Here is a 13,962-nt window from a genome sequence, read left to right as displayed (position 1 = left end):
ATATATATATATATATACATTGGTACAGACATATTCTGTTAAATCATTGACAAGACTTTTCACAGGATCTATTTGTATTGTTTGTGTCATTACATAACTTTAGTTATCACAATCTAATTTCATTCCATTTATTGTTCTCATCTTTGGGAAAAGTATGCCATCGCCAGGGTTACCACTGTGCCGACTCATGTGCTAAGCATGTTTATGTAATACAATGGGCCCCAAGGAAAAAGCTGTGACCTCATGCCGCACAAAGTTGCAGAGTACACACTTTTGTGAAGCTCTGTTGTGTATATGTTATATTGTGGTGAAAAGGCACTAGGCTGATAAGCAGCACAAATGCAGGTACATTTAAATGCCCTAAAGCTATGAAGATAGGATTTCAAAATTATTTTGTCAGATTTAGAATGCTTTCAAAACACTGTAGATGAGATTTGGAGTTGTACTGCATAAGCAGGGGGTGAAATGGGGGGAGGGAGGGATGTTGGGTCTGCCCCCCTAATTGAGACTTGAACACTTACTTACTAAAGGAAATAAAAACAAAACTTTAAAGGGGTTGTAAAATATTTACATAGGCACTAAGTAATTATAAGAGTAAATATAATAGTAAATATCCAAATGCGTTTCCCTATACCTGTATAAAGCAAAATGATACTACAGTTTTGAACACCCCTATGGTGGGACATACCATTTATTCACCATTGAGATTGCCTGCGCAGGCCAGACTCACTTATGACATGAGCACATTAATTGTTAAGAGAGAGCGAAGCATAAGGTATATACATAAATGCAAACTGACTAAAAGCTTTTTGGCTTAAAACAGGTCAGCCAACATACCACTGGATTTTGTACACCTTGGTTAAAAAAGTGGTTTGAAATACCATTTCTAGTGTATCAGTACCTATGCAGTCAGTACGCATTTTTCTTCACACCATGGGTGTGAGCGTATATCACACACATTACGCCACTTTAAACTCCAATGTATTTGCTGGATTCAAACTTTGCCACTGCTAACACTTTGTCAAGCTGTGTAAGCAGCTAATGTAGTTCTGAAACATTCATAAGTGTGTATGATGTCAGAGACTCCTGAATGAAGGAATAATCTCATGCTCACATATTCAGCCCATATAATGTCCCATATCAATGAAATTAGCGGTATTGGGAATTCCTTATCTATAAGTGGACATTCGATGGCTTTTTAAATGTAGGCCTAATCACGGGTGGTAGCCTACTACTCATTTTCAGTTGTTAGACATAATTATTTTTTCAAGCAGGAAAATGTGCAAATATTCCATATATTACATTAAATACAGAGCCAATCGATAGCGACCAAAATTCTATCTAAAATTTTGAATTCAGAAGTAGGTAGTTTATGTATTTTTAAAGTGATCTGAGCCACACTCATTACACCCACCATCACTTTATAACTTTCTTCTGAGAGCTGAATTTGTGTATAATAATTTGCTATTAAATAGCCTAGTGTATACCAAGCATAGTTTACTATTAACTTCATTACATCAAGTCATCCATGCTCTCGTTACCATTAATCAGTTCAAACTCTGTTTTAGTTTAGATGGATAAGGTCTAATAATCCATTTTGGTTTTGAAATCAGTTCTCTTTTTTTGTGAGCAGTTATGTGCTTACACCTGTCCGGCACAAATAGAGTTAATATTTGTCATTATCTCAGCCATGTTGCCTGGTCCGTAGCTCTGGGTTAGGATCACTCTTTAATCGATATTTTTAATTGCTCTTGTGTTGTATTGTTGTATCAATGCCTACCAGCTTCAACGGCTCCAACACCAGCTACTGGGAACAGGTTGCCTGGGAAACGGCCGCATGGCAACAGGATCAGAGCCTGGGGGTTGTCTGCTGCTCGGTCTGCTCTCATTTTACATCACATTTCCTCACTAGATGGTGTGCAAGCCACTGGAGAGTAGAGTTCTTCATACAGTGCCGTTCTGACAAAACAAACCTGGAAAACTCTCTGGAACGCCATTTATTGAGGTATTCAGGGAGGCAAGAGCTGGAATAAGAGCTTCGCTGAAGGTGTTTGTTGTCGACAGCGAGGGAAGTATTGTAGCTGTGATGGACACAATGATTGCGGTGCAGGATGCGTCTGTCTCCGGTCAGTGGTTTACCGCTATAATTCTCAGTCTCTTCTGCTTTCTGCCGTCCTGTTTGCCTGCTGGACAAACTGTGGACTATCCCTGGCTGGGAATGGAAAATGTGGTAAGCAGACAAGGGGACACCGCTCTTCTCAGGTAGGAAAAACAAACCAAACTACATAGCTAACTAGTTAACGTTAACGTCGTCTTCGTTCTGACGCGAAAAAGTAGCCGATACATCACATACGCAAGTATGCCTATTCAAAAGATGTTGTTTGAAGCGCCGGTCCAAGGCTTACATATGAAAGAGATTATGTATGATAACGGTATTCTCGTCAAAACATGTTACGTTTTAATATCTTCCCCCACTCTCTCTATGCTAGCTACTCTTAACTGGGTCATCTTCTGAACGCACAAATAAGCGGTCCAGTTCAACGCTTCATTCTGACAGCCAGCTGAATACTTTCGCTGTACTTTAGGCTTCTCTACCCCACTGTATCTCGGTTTTAAAAGCTGCGTATGTAAGTTGTGTAATGTATTGAAATTGAGAGGCTTTTCAAAGACGAAATATCGCTTTAGGTGTCAGCCTTCTCTCAAACGAGTAGGTATGCAAAACGTATACTGAAGTAGTGCATCTGTTTTAGTGGCAGTTTTGTTTTCTTCTGATGGCTACGTTCGTCATCGATATAGAAATTTCCGGGGTTTTGAGGTGGTAAGATATATAGGCCTGCAGTTTAGCTAGTTACAGATTTAATTGTAGCCTACAAGGTAGATTTCTGGTCTCCAAGCGAAGGGCATATTTGGTAAATGGCGAATAAAGTTGTCTTCTAAGAAGTTGGCGTATTTCAATTTTGTTCGGGCAATTGATAATAAAAAATAGACATCATGAAGAAACGATATATTCTGTTTTTTTCGTGTCTTTGCAAGTTATATACTTTTGCGTGATATTTCGGTGTTTAAATATTGATTTAAAGCTCATGAGGATAAACAGTGCATGCAAAAAAGGAAGGTTTTTCTCCTTACTCTTGGCGGGGGCACGGTCAGATTGTAGACTCTTAAAATAGACTTCTAGAACTAGTGCTTTTTTCAGTAGAAATTGGGATTTTAAGGACCTCTTCATTCGGTTTAATCATATTTATATGGGTATATATTCAATGGCCAGATGTATTTCATTTTACTGAACTGTCAGCCTCCAAAAATTCTATTTTATTTATAAATTTATAGGAACAGCAATTGCATCTAGGTATGTATCAATGATGTACTGTATATCATGAAAAAAAAAACAACAAAAAACGAATCGTCACAACAGGAAATGGCTTGTTAATTGTGTTAACGTGAAATATATTGCGATGCTGAAAGGATCTGTGAAAAGAAAACTAAAAACAGTTTTAAGACATTCACATATAAATAGGGTGGTTCTACAGTAATTGGCAGAGAGGAAATGGTGAGTACTGGGGTTGATCATTTGAATATATAGCGACTATGTAGTGTGGTTAAGTGAGGGGGCTTTAAAAAGGGCTGCATTTCCTCGGGTTCTCATTTTCATCCTGCTGGTTGCAGTGATGAGTTCTGTTTTATTGTGTCATTAATAGTTTATGGGGCTCCTCGAAATTACCTTAGCAACAGTGATGAGGAACATATTTGCCATATTGCTTGTATGCCTGAAGGCGGTTGTGTCACACACCCTTATGTTTCATATGATGCCTCGAAAGTTCCTTGGTATCAGCCTTGGTCGTGTTGTATCAGTGTTGCAGATAGTTTTGTCATTGGCAGTTCCTTGGGTTTAAGCCTGACCTGAGACCTATGATATAAAGCATCTTGATATGCAAATACACTTAGAAGGGACACCACCCCATGTTATGTTCAGTGTACTGTTATGGTCACAGTTTCAATCCAGTCCTTTAGTACGGGCATAAAGCCTTAGGGGCATCATTTTAGCTTGTTAGTTTGTTATTATAAGTAATTACTGGACTTCCAGACTTGTTTTGATCAGACTTCTCGCTTGAATGGACATTTTCTTTTGTGGTGTCATTCAATTAAGCATTGAAGTTGTATTCCCAGTTCTCTACTGGAAATCTATTTAAGCTGCTGTAGTTTGCACAACATTGCATCAGATGACAATCTTTGTTTCCAACTGCGTGGCTGAAGAAGGTTAATCTTACATATTTCAATTTATTAATTTATTTATTATTTAGGGGAAGAAAATAAATCACAGTGAAACCAGCTCTTTAGTACCTCTGTGCCTTGTGCAGGGCACACAGTTGTCAAAATGTTGGTTTCTCTGGAGTGCACTGCAATTTTATAAATAAAGATTGATAAATGGAGTGCAGCATTTACCATGAAATGAATGTCATTTCTCATTTTCCCTGGCATTTCCTTCGGCAGTGCTTTTGAGGTTAAAGTTATACAGTTTAAAGCCTTGAGAAGATGATTTGTAGACTATAACCAAAATATGTGCCACCTTGGTCCTGGTACAAAACCTTTGTCTTTCAAATCTGTCATTGTTTCAAAATAAAAGCCAAAAAATAAAGTTGACGGCAAACAACAATATAATGTATTTGCCAGTGTGTGAAGATGAAACATAAACCTCCAATTTTGATGACTCCTGAGGTCTGCAATTATTCACACCTGCCATGTCGATTACGAAGATCCTGATATGAACAGCCACCCTGCCCTGTGTTAATTTTTTTTTCACACTTTTCTCCAAGTCTGTGATGTGCCATTGCTGTGGATTTGTTATCTCCAATCCAGCAGATTTATGCTCTGCAACAGGTCAGAATCAATTAGATGGCTAATGGAAAGCAAAAGGAATTGTTAACATCTGCATCATCTTCATTTTAATCTTGTTTAATGATCTAAAAGCTTTTTCTTTTTTAATGGGGTCATTTTATTGCTAAAAACAAATTACTTTCAAGTTGAAGGAGGGTGATGCTTACATATGTACAACAGAGTATTTAATGATAATTCTCGTTTATGTGTGGTATGCATACAGAGGGTGACTGAATAATGAATAATGCTATAGTGGTAATAAATTGTTACATAACCTATGACACCCCATGCTACATAACTTATAGAAAAATCACCTTGATTAGGTTTACCAGGTGACAGGAAGATTTGGTTGGATGCCATGAAGAACCACTCCCAAATCATCATTCAATGTCCTCATTCAACTGGAAAATGAAATCTTAATGTGAATTAGTTAAGCATTACAAATTTTCACAGTTAAGCAAGAAATTAAGTTTTAAAATTTTAATGAATTAATTAGGCCTATGTAAACTGCAATGATAATAATAATAATAAGAATAATAATAATGTTCTTAAGTGCATGCTGCTAAATGGCACAGCTTTCATAATTCAAACAATTCAGTCAATTCGTTAATGGGGTGATACTGCACAAAATGTGTCCTTAATTGACCTCAGAATGTAATGAAACACTGTATACTTTCTCCATGTATTTACATTTCATCATATCATTTATATCCATGTTATTATTCTGGGTAATGGAACTTTCAGTGCTTGGGCTAACTAGAATGAATGATTAAGTAAATGCTCACATGAGCTATAGGCTTTTTAAACTGAACAGGAATAGTGTATACATTGCAGGGTACATAACATTGATTTCCTTTTTATTGTTAAAATTCTTTCTATTAACATTATTTTAGCTGCTTGGTGGCTCATCCGGTTAAGGCATCATGATTTTGGCCATGTGACTGCTAGCTGTGGCCAGTAGCTCCATATGGTGATGTGCAGTTGGCAGTTGCATCACTTAGGGCAGTGTTTCTCAACCCTGGTCCTGCGGGCCCACTGCCCTGCATGTTTTAGATGTTTCCCTGCTCCAACACACCCATCAAGCTCTGCAGAAGCCTGATAACGACCCATTCATTTGAATCAGGTGTGTTGGAGCAGGGAGACATCTAAAACATGCAGGGCAGTGGGTCCCCAGGACCAGGTTTGAGAAACACTGACTTAGGGTATGGGTGGATTCAGTCAGTTCAGGATTCATGGTCATCGCCATCTAGTGACTAGTAACCCCTGCTGGTTGATCGGGTACCCGTGGACGCAAGCTGCATATGAAAGGTCTTCCTCCGACTCCACTCTGTGCAGCTAGTTTGCAGTGTGAAAAGAAGCAGCTGGTGACACCACATGTTTCAGAGGATAACTGTAGTTGTCTATACTCTTCTGAATTGAAAGTGGGGTTTGCAGCATGAATGTGGCTAGATTCACAGGGAATTGGCCATTCAAAGTTGGGGTTGAATTTGGAGATGCTCAGCCCCGTTTGAAAGCCAAATTTTTAGAAATAAAAGAAAAAAGAAAACATTACTATTTGGAATAAGATATTAACAACTGGCTTACACATTTTAGTCGGCCAATATAAATAATTGTTTATCTTAAACAGGTTATTCAAAGAAATGCATTTTTGGCTCTCCACTGTGCATTCTGTTATGCAGCACTATGTTCATGAAGGAGTAGTGCCTGTTGGTGGAAGCAAATGTTTGTGAAGTATACGTTGACTGTCTACAAATCATGATATCCAGCTCCCCTCGTAATAGCTGTCAATCATCATCAATATATGATCATCATATCGCCCAGCCCTTGTGCAAATTGTGCACTTTGACTTGACTTTGACCACAAGGAAATAGACTGTCGCCTTATTTTTTTTCTGTTACTTTGTGATGATCATACAGACACGGGGAATTGTGTTTAGACAATCCTGGTTTAGACAGAGAGTAGACAAATCAGTTTAAAGGCTTGAAAGCCCAATTGTTGTGTCTGTTACAAAATGTACATTGCTTTAAGCTATGAAAACACTTTTGAATTGTTATTTTGTTTCACTACAGGCTTTGAAGAACCTGTGCTCTCCCTCAATTAAAATGATTCATACCTGTAGTTTTCTGAAAAGGTCACAAATTGCAGGCTAGGGAGTTTGTGTTAACAGTGCACAGTAGCTAGATTCCTTTCGGCACTGTTCATCAGCTGTGTGCTTTGTCTGCGTATTGTGATGTTGTAGACAGTAGGCTATACATCTCTCTGGAATGCCCATGAGAGACCCAGTTTTTTTTAGCTCCCCTGATTAGTGACACTACATAATGTACTATGGTTCATTGATCATGGCGTGAGATCCTATTAACTAGCAAGCCTCACAAACATTATCCTTTGAACAAGCTTTTGCAGTGTAATATGATTTTAGATTTATTGAATCTTGAAAACCGATGGATCAAACTTTCTAGCTAGCAAACTCATGAAGTCGGTTTCCAGAGCCGAGCAAATATACACAAGCCTAAGAGCACCATGCGCAGTGGCAAGCGTTGGTTGGCGTGTCTTGAAGCCGAATCTTGGTTTGGCGGAATGCATCGTGCCAACTGTACTGGACCAAATAGTGGTGAAGTTTGGTGGATGAGTTATAATGGTCTGGACTGTTTTTCATGGTTTAGGCTCATGGTTAACATAACATGACAATATGTAGCATAACATAACATAACATTACATAATTACTGTATGAGAACAGGCCATTCAGCCCAACAATGCTCACCAATCTTCCTGAGCAAATTGTACCTAGTGCTCTGATTACCTACAGACCAGATAGTATCTAACACCATATTAAGCCTAGTCTTTCTCCCTCTATGACGTGACCTGGCAGGCTATTCCACACGTTGACTACTCTCTGTTGTCCAGTGGTTAATTCCAGTGAAGGAAAATCTTAATGTTACAGCATACAATGACATTCTAGAGAATTGTGCACTTCCTACTTTCTGGCATGAGTTTGGGGAAGGCTGTTTCTTGTTTCAGCATGACAATGCCCTGTGCACAAAGCAAGGTCCATAAACAAATGGTTTGCCGAGTTTGGTGTGGAAGAACTTGACTGGCCTGCGCAGAGCACTGACCCTCTACCCATCAAACACCTTTGGGATGAATTGGAATGCCAGTTGCCAGCCAGGCCTTATGCCCAACATCAGTGCCAAACCTCACTTATGCTCTTGTGGCTGAATGGAAGAAAATCCCCGCAGCCATGTTCCAAAATCTACTTGAAAGCCTTCCCAGAAAAAGTGGAGGCTGTTACAGCAGCAAAGGGGGGGGGGGGGGTCCAACTCCATATTAATGCCCATGGTTTTGGAATGAGATGTTCAACAAATACATATGGGTGTGATGTACTGGTGTCCACATACCTTTGGAAATTAAGTGCATTTCTACTGCATTTTCTTCAGAGTGATTTGTTGTCAGTACAAATTTTATTTATTTGGCAGCACACTCTATAGTGTCTTTACAAATAGTATGCTCCAGTTCTGAACAGTGGTGCTTTTGAAGACACGTAAGAGTACATTGCTTGTTCTCTTGTTCTTGGGTATTTGACTTGACTTACAAAAGTGAATCCTAAAGTATGGTGTTGCATAATGGATTGCAATGCCACTGTAATGAAGTATCTTGACTTTAACTGCAAATTCACAATTGTACATATGGAGGGTGCATCCTACTCTATGCTTGTTTTTTGGTTTATAAAAGTTATATAGGGTTAACTATTGGACAGGCTTATTCAGACAGTACTACTACAACCATTATACATGTGCAATTACAAAGCTAGTTCAAAAGTGCTACATGTGATACATGTTTTAAGTGGTACAACTGTTGACAGCAATGCTGTGCATCAGCAAATCTGGTATTTACAATGTAAAAGTTATGCATAATCTTTGAAGGAAATATGAAGTGTCACTATCTTGTATTGCAGATGCAAGAGTACCCTCTTGAACTGTATTTCATACATTTTTGCCGGAAGAGTTGATATTTGTTATGGCTTTCCACTTCATCAGTGAATATACTCTGGTGCAGAAAGGATGACATCCATGCTGGCACGGGTGCCTGTTCCTCACAATGGCATCTAAACTGCTTGACAGCCGGAATAATGCCTGACTGTAGCAGTATCATATAAATACCAGCTGTTCCATGCAATTGCCTCACATTCACTTTGCATCTGCAATAATTCTAATGCAATATCAGTGCAACTATTATGGTATTTTAATTTAAAATGAGAATGATGGGATTCGATGCTTTGGCAAGGGCCTTTGGAGGTTTCCGCTTGGCCAGTCTATGGATAAGTGTATTAAACTGACACATTTGCCACTACCTTCAGCCCTGGAGGTCAAATGTAGCTCAAAACCAACATAATATGTCTCACGGTAATCTCAGGAGGGCAGATCCTCAACTTTGTGATCTCTGTGAGAGTCACGTATGCAGACTAAAAGAAAAACGTTTACACCTCACTATTATTCAGTCCTGATTGTGTTGGTCATATATTTTTAGTATTTTTAGCTTTCATTTTGCAGGATAAAATGTCTTGGACTCCATCACTTGCCTGTTCATATTAAAGCAAATGTTTCAGATAAGTGATTGAACTAAACACTTTGTGCTATTTCAGTCAGAACCCAAAACGCATTCTCAGAGGACATTCTTTTGGATGTCTAAATTCTCTGAGTTCCAAATTATATTACATTTATATACTGTCTGTCTCCTCTGCCTCATAGTTGTCAAGATGAAAACCATTTCTTTTCAGATGTGTTTTAGCATCTTTTTATCAATTCTGTACTCAAGAGAAGAAACCCATATATAGGCCTATTCTGCATGTTATATGCTGTGTACTCTATAAGCTTATTGCTGGTTAAACAGACAGATGGGATTGTAACCTATTTTTAATTATTTGGGGAACATTTACATTTAAGTCTTTGTCTCATGAACTGTATTAAGTTTGTTTTGCATTGGGAAGTGGCTGGCTTCAAATAATAAATCACTGGCTTGAACGTAATAACTAAGCGGTCTTGTTTTCTGTTTAGCTCTAGTCTGTTATTTATTTTTTTGGCTTAGATTTCACTCAAATTGCACAAACCTATATTTTGTTTTGAAAATAGGCTGTTGTGACATTTGACTTGGTAACTCAAAAGGAAGTGGGTGTTTCTTTATTTGGGAATCTGGTAGGTTTTTTGTCTTTCATTTTTGGGACCCGAGTGGAGATCGCAGGGAGCAGTGTGTCCTGTCACCTGCCCTTGTCTGACACCGGGGAGCTATCAGGATCCAGACATTGGGGGGAGGGAACCTGCTTTCTTTTAGCCAAAAGGATCCGGAGCCACACCTCATTCTGTCACTGCTGATTAATTGGTGCAGTCCTCCTGCATTCTGTTGCCACTGGAGGATTAATGGGATTAGTATCTCTGTCAAAACACTCTTGTACCCATATTTAGTGATCTATTCTCCATATTGCATACCTTTGGACAGATAGTAGAAAAGAGTATAGATATGTTGACTTGACTCATTGTGAATTTCATTCATGCCTCTGATTTGTATCTCCCTAAATTTCAGTCAGGGTTTCCAGGAATTCCACTATTTCCAGGAGTAGGTCTAGGGGCTGGAATTTAAAACTCTTTGTTTACTTTGTAATAAAATTGACAACGTCAGCTAAATAAGAAAGTATTCCCAGTTTAAACACCTTTTTTGGGAAGGAATATTAACACACCCCAAAGCTAATGTTGAAGGGAAATGTATCTTCCCATTCGGAAAAGTAGTCATAAATGCATTGTCTCTTGACTGTGCACTTTAAATGTGTCTATCTGGAAAGTCACAATTTCCAGAGGTCAGTATTGCAACACTAGCTGGTCTGCTGAAGAGAAAGCAAAATGCAACCATTGTGGTTACAGGCCAGCTAAGGTGGAGGTACTGTGTCTGAGCAAAGGAAGAACATCTGGAACCAGGGGTGCAAAACTGCATATCCAGTCCTAGAGTCCCAGAAGGGAAACTTACCATCACATAACTGTGAATTGTGTCATTCTTCCAAATGAAACAAACACATTGCACAATTATTTACTTTAAGTTCAGTGTTTACTCCATCCAATGTTTAAATTGACACTCAGATTGTTTTGTTAGCTTTCCAAATCCATTTGACATAATGCTGTCGAGAGTCATATCAATATGTATGGCATATGCGCAGTCACAATGAAACATAATGCTGTTGACAAGGTATCAAAATGAACCAGACACCCATAAGAAAAATGAAATTGCCATAAATAATTCCTTTTCAGTTTTCTAACGTTTAATACTATAATGTCATGTATACACAAAAGAAACAACTTCATATTCGCTACTGATATATTTTCTTAATTAAAATGACATATGTGTCAAAACATTGAGCATCATTCATGGAACGTGTGCAATAAAATTTATTCAATAACTGTGCTTACATTTAAACAAATATTTTGGCATTCATCTCTTTTTTTTCTTATGTTAATTTTTTCTTTGGTAAGATCAAAATCTACATCTTTGGAAACACATGTAAAGGCATAGGCACACAATGTAATTTCCTGTGTGATCCATTTGATCAAGTGAACAATGATTAAGTGCACCAACTGAACATGACCGTGTAAAACCAGGCTGCTGATATGCTGGTTTGAGTTTCAATCAATTTAAGTCAAACTTAATTGATTAACTAATCACATTTACATATTTGAATGCTCCAAAATATGTTTCAGAAATATTATTATTTAATCTAAAATGTAATAATAATAATAATAATAATAATCAATCATCATCATCATAAATATAGCTGCAAGCAGCAATGAAGGGACCAAGCACGACAGCACCTCATCCAACCAATTCCAGCTGGTTTCCCAGTTCAGATTCAGATTTGGCATCAATACAACAAAGCATTGCTGATATATGACTCACTTCCTATTTGGCACCTTACCTTCAAATTTGTTTGTTTATGTTACGACCTGGTCTGGGGCAGGTTTTCTTTTCAAGGATGGCAGCGCAAGAGAACGTCAGCAAAAACACTTTCCTATGCATTATCTCCTAATTGAAACCTTGTACAATTAACGACCAATGCCTGAGATAGTGGTTTGAATTGGACATGCATTGGAGAGAAACAAGGGGATTATGGTCTGTGTAGACCATAATGGGGGTTGAGCTGGAACCAAGGTATACTTCAAAATGTTGAAGCGCTAATAAAAGTGCAATGGCTTCTTTTTCAAATGTACCCTTATATGCTCCACTATGCCTGCAAATTGAAATAAAGAATATTAATCCAAAAAGTTGCATGACCAAAGAAATACCAGAGCTTTTTCTGTCTTACAGAACAGGCTAATCCTTCTCCTGAGCAATTTGTCAATCATCTCGGCAAATAGCTTCCTTAATTTGCTGGAGCATAATGCACAAATCACTTAATCATCGCCACTTTTATATTAGACCTGATACTGATTCATATGTAGTTTCAACCAGCCTAATTAGTCAATTGTTAAGCCTTTCATGAAGATACTTTTTTTTTTGGAAATATTCACATGAATGTTGTTCTTGGTGCATCATGGTGCACACATTCATTTAATTAAAATGATTAAAATTAAATGATTGTTCAAAAATAATAAATTGTTAAAGATTTTTCAAGTTTAAGTTGTTTTTACTGTCATTCTTATCATTACAGATGGGTGTAAGAAAAAGAATGGAATACAGCACCCGTGACCACAGTTCAGTATAAGAACAGCCACAAACTATTAAAAACTAAATTAATACAGGGATTCAAATTTTAATTTAAAAAAGACAATGCAATATGAATACAAAGTATGCATTCTTCCTGCTTGTGGGCTTTTTATCAAAGGTAAATTGGACAGCATATGATTCACGAAAACCATTGACTCACTTTTGAATAGGCTGTGATCATGTGCGCATTGCTTGGGAAAGCCCCAAAATCATGCCTATGCAAGACTGCAATTTACATCGCAGACCTGGTCTGAGCAGGTGGGTGGAAAGGGAACAAAACGCAGACCAGACAGATCTGAAAATCGCAGTGAGCTGCACTGAAATTGCAGTCTGCTTCTCAATCTTGTCTGATGCACCCTGTTATTTCACAGGGGTGGGTGCATTCAAATCAGCATGACCTAAGGGTCATGGAGAAAAACACATTGATTGGCCTGTCCTCGATCAATGTGCAACATTTCACAAAAATCCACTGAGCAGTTCTATGCGTTATAGACTCCCATGGTAGAAACAATAATAATGGTGAAAAATTCTAAAAATTACATTGGTGCCTTCGCACCATTGGTTCTTGGCCCTGAATAATAATCATTGAGCTATTGAGCAGATGTAGCAGCACCAATGCATACATATTAGGCATACAGTTTAGGTATTTAGTTTTATTCCTGTGTGTTACTGCTTACAGATGGAATTGCAATAGCTGGTTTAACATAACTCTGATGTGAGACAAATTAATTCAATGCATCACTCTTAAAGCTGTGCATTGCTAAAATGCAATGCAATAGAATAATATTTGAAGTTTTGTGTAAATTTTGTATAAATTGTGCACTGGTGCTTTGATACTGTCAGTGGTACATTCAGTGAAAAAAAATAAACAAAATCTCAATTGTGGAATTGGACAAGAAAACAGGAATTTGCACAAATATTGAAAATGGCTTTTACAAATGGACGTTAATGGTAAAAACTAAAATGTTTAACTTACAATGGACTAATCGCAAGGCACTAAGTAGAAGCCTTAGTGGATTAGCTGAAAATCTCAGTTGCATTACCTGCAATACAGTTTCGGTACTTAACTAAATGTGCAAACCCTAGTCAGTCCCACTAATGGCTACATGTAAAACAGTTGGATTTAATTAAATCTGAATGGACGTCCATTTCAAAGTCAAATAACAATAACAGGCTGTACTACTAGCGTTTAAACTTTGGCTATAACCATAGAAAAAATTCAAAAATATGACAATGCAATCCTAACCCAAACTGGTGTGAACAATCTGTGAGCAACACATAAATCCTTCTGTTGTGCATTATGCTTATTTTTCAGTAGCCGCAACTATAATCAGGTGTTAAACAAAA

The 13,962-nt window shown here is 37.9% G+C and overlaps 1 protein-coding gene across 5 annotated transcripts in view; it reads left to right on the top strand.

Annotated features, from left to right (window-relative positions):
• The first annotated feature begins 1,690 nt into the window (after nucleotides 1–1,690).
• The window catches only part of negr1 (neuronal growth regulator 1), a 203,954-nt gene continuing 191,682 nt past the window's right edge, over nucleotides 1,691–13,962 (top strand). For 4 of the 5 annotated variants that reach the window (XM_035414618.1, XM_035414614.1, XM_035414616.1 and 1 more), the window contains exon 1: nucleotides 1,691–2,262. In XM_035414618.1, coding sequence (XP_035270509.1) covers nucleotides 2,087–2,262 — 176 coding nt within the window. In that variant the 5' untranslated portion in view covers nucleotides 1,691–2,086. The remainder of the gene's footprint in view (nucleotides 2,263–13,962) is intronic. The other variant, XM_035414615.1, reaches the window with a different exon arrangement.

The sequence above is a fragment of the Anguilla anguilla genome, chromosome 4 (genome assembly GCF_013347855.1).
Source record: "Anguilla anguilla isolate fAngAng1 chromosome 4, fAngAng1.pri, whole genome shotgun sequence".
NCBI classification, from domain to species: Eukaryota; Metazoa; Chordata; class Actinopteri; order Anguilliformes; family Anguillidae; genus Anguilla; species Anguilla anguilla.
This window is presented reverse-complemented; position numbering and strand designations above follow the sequence as displayed.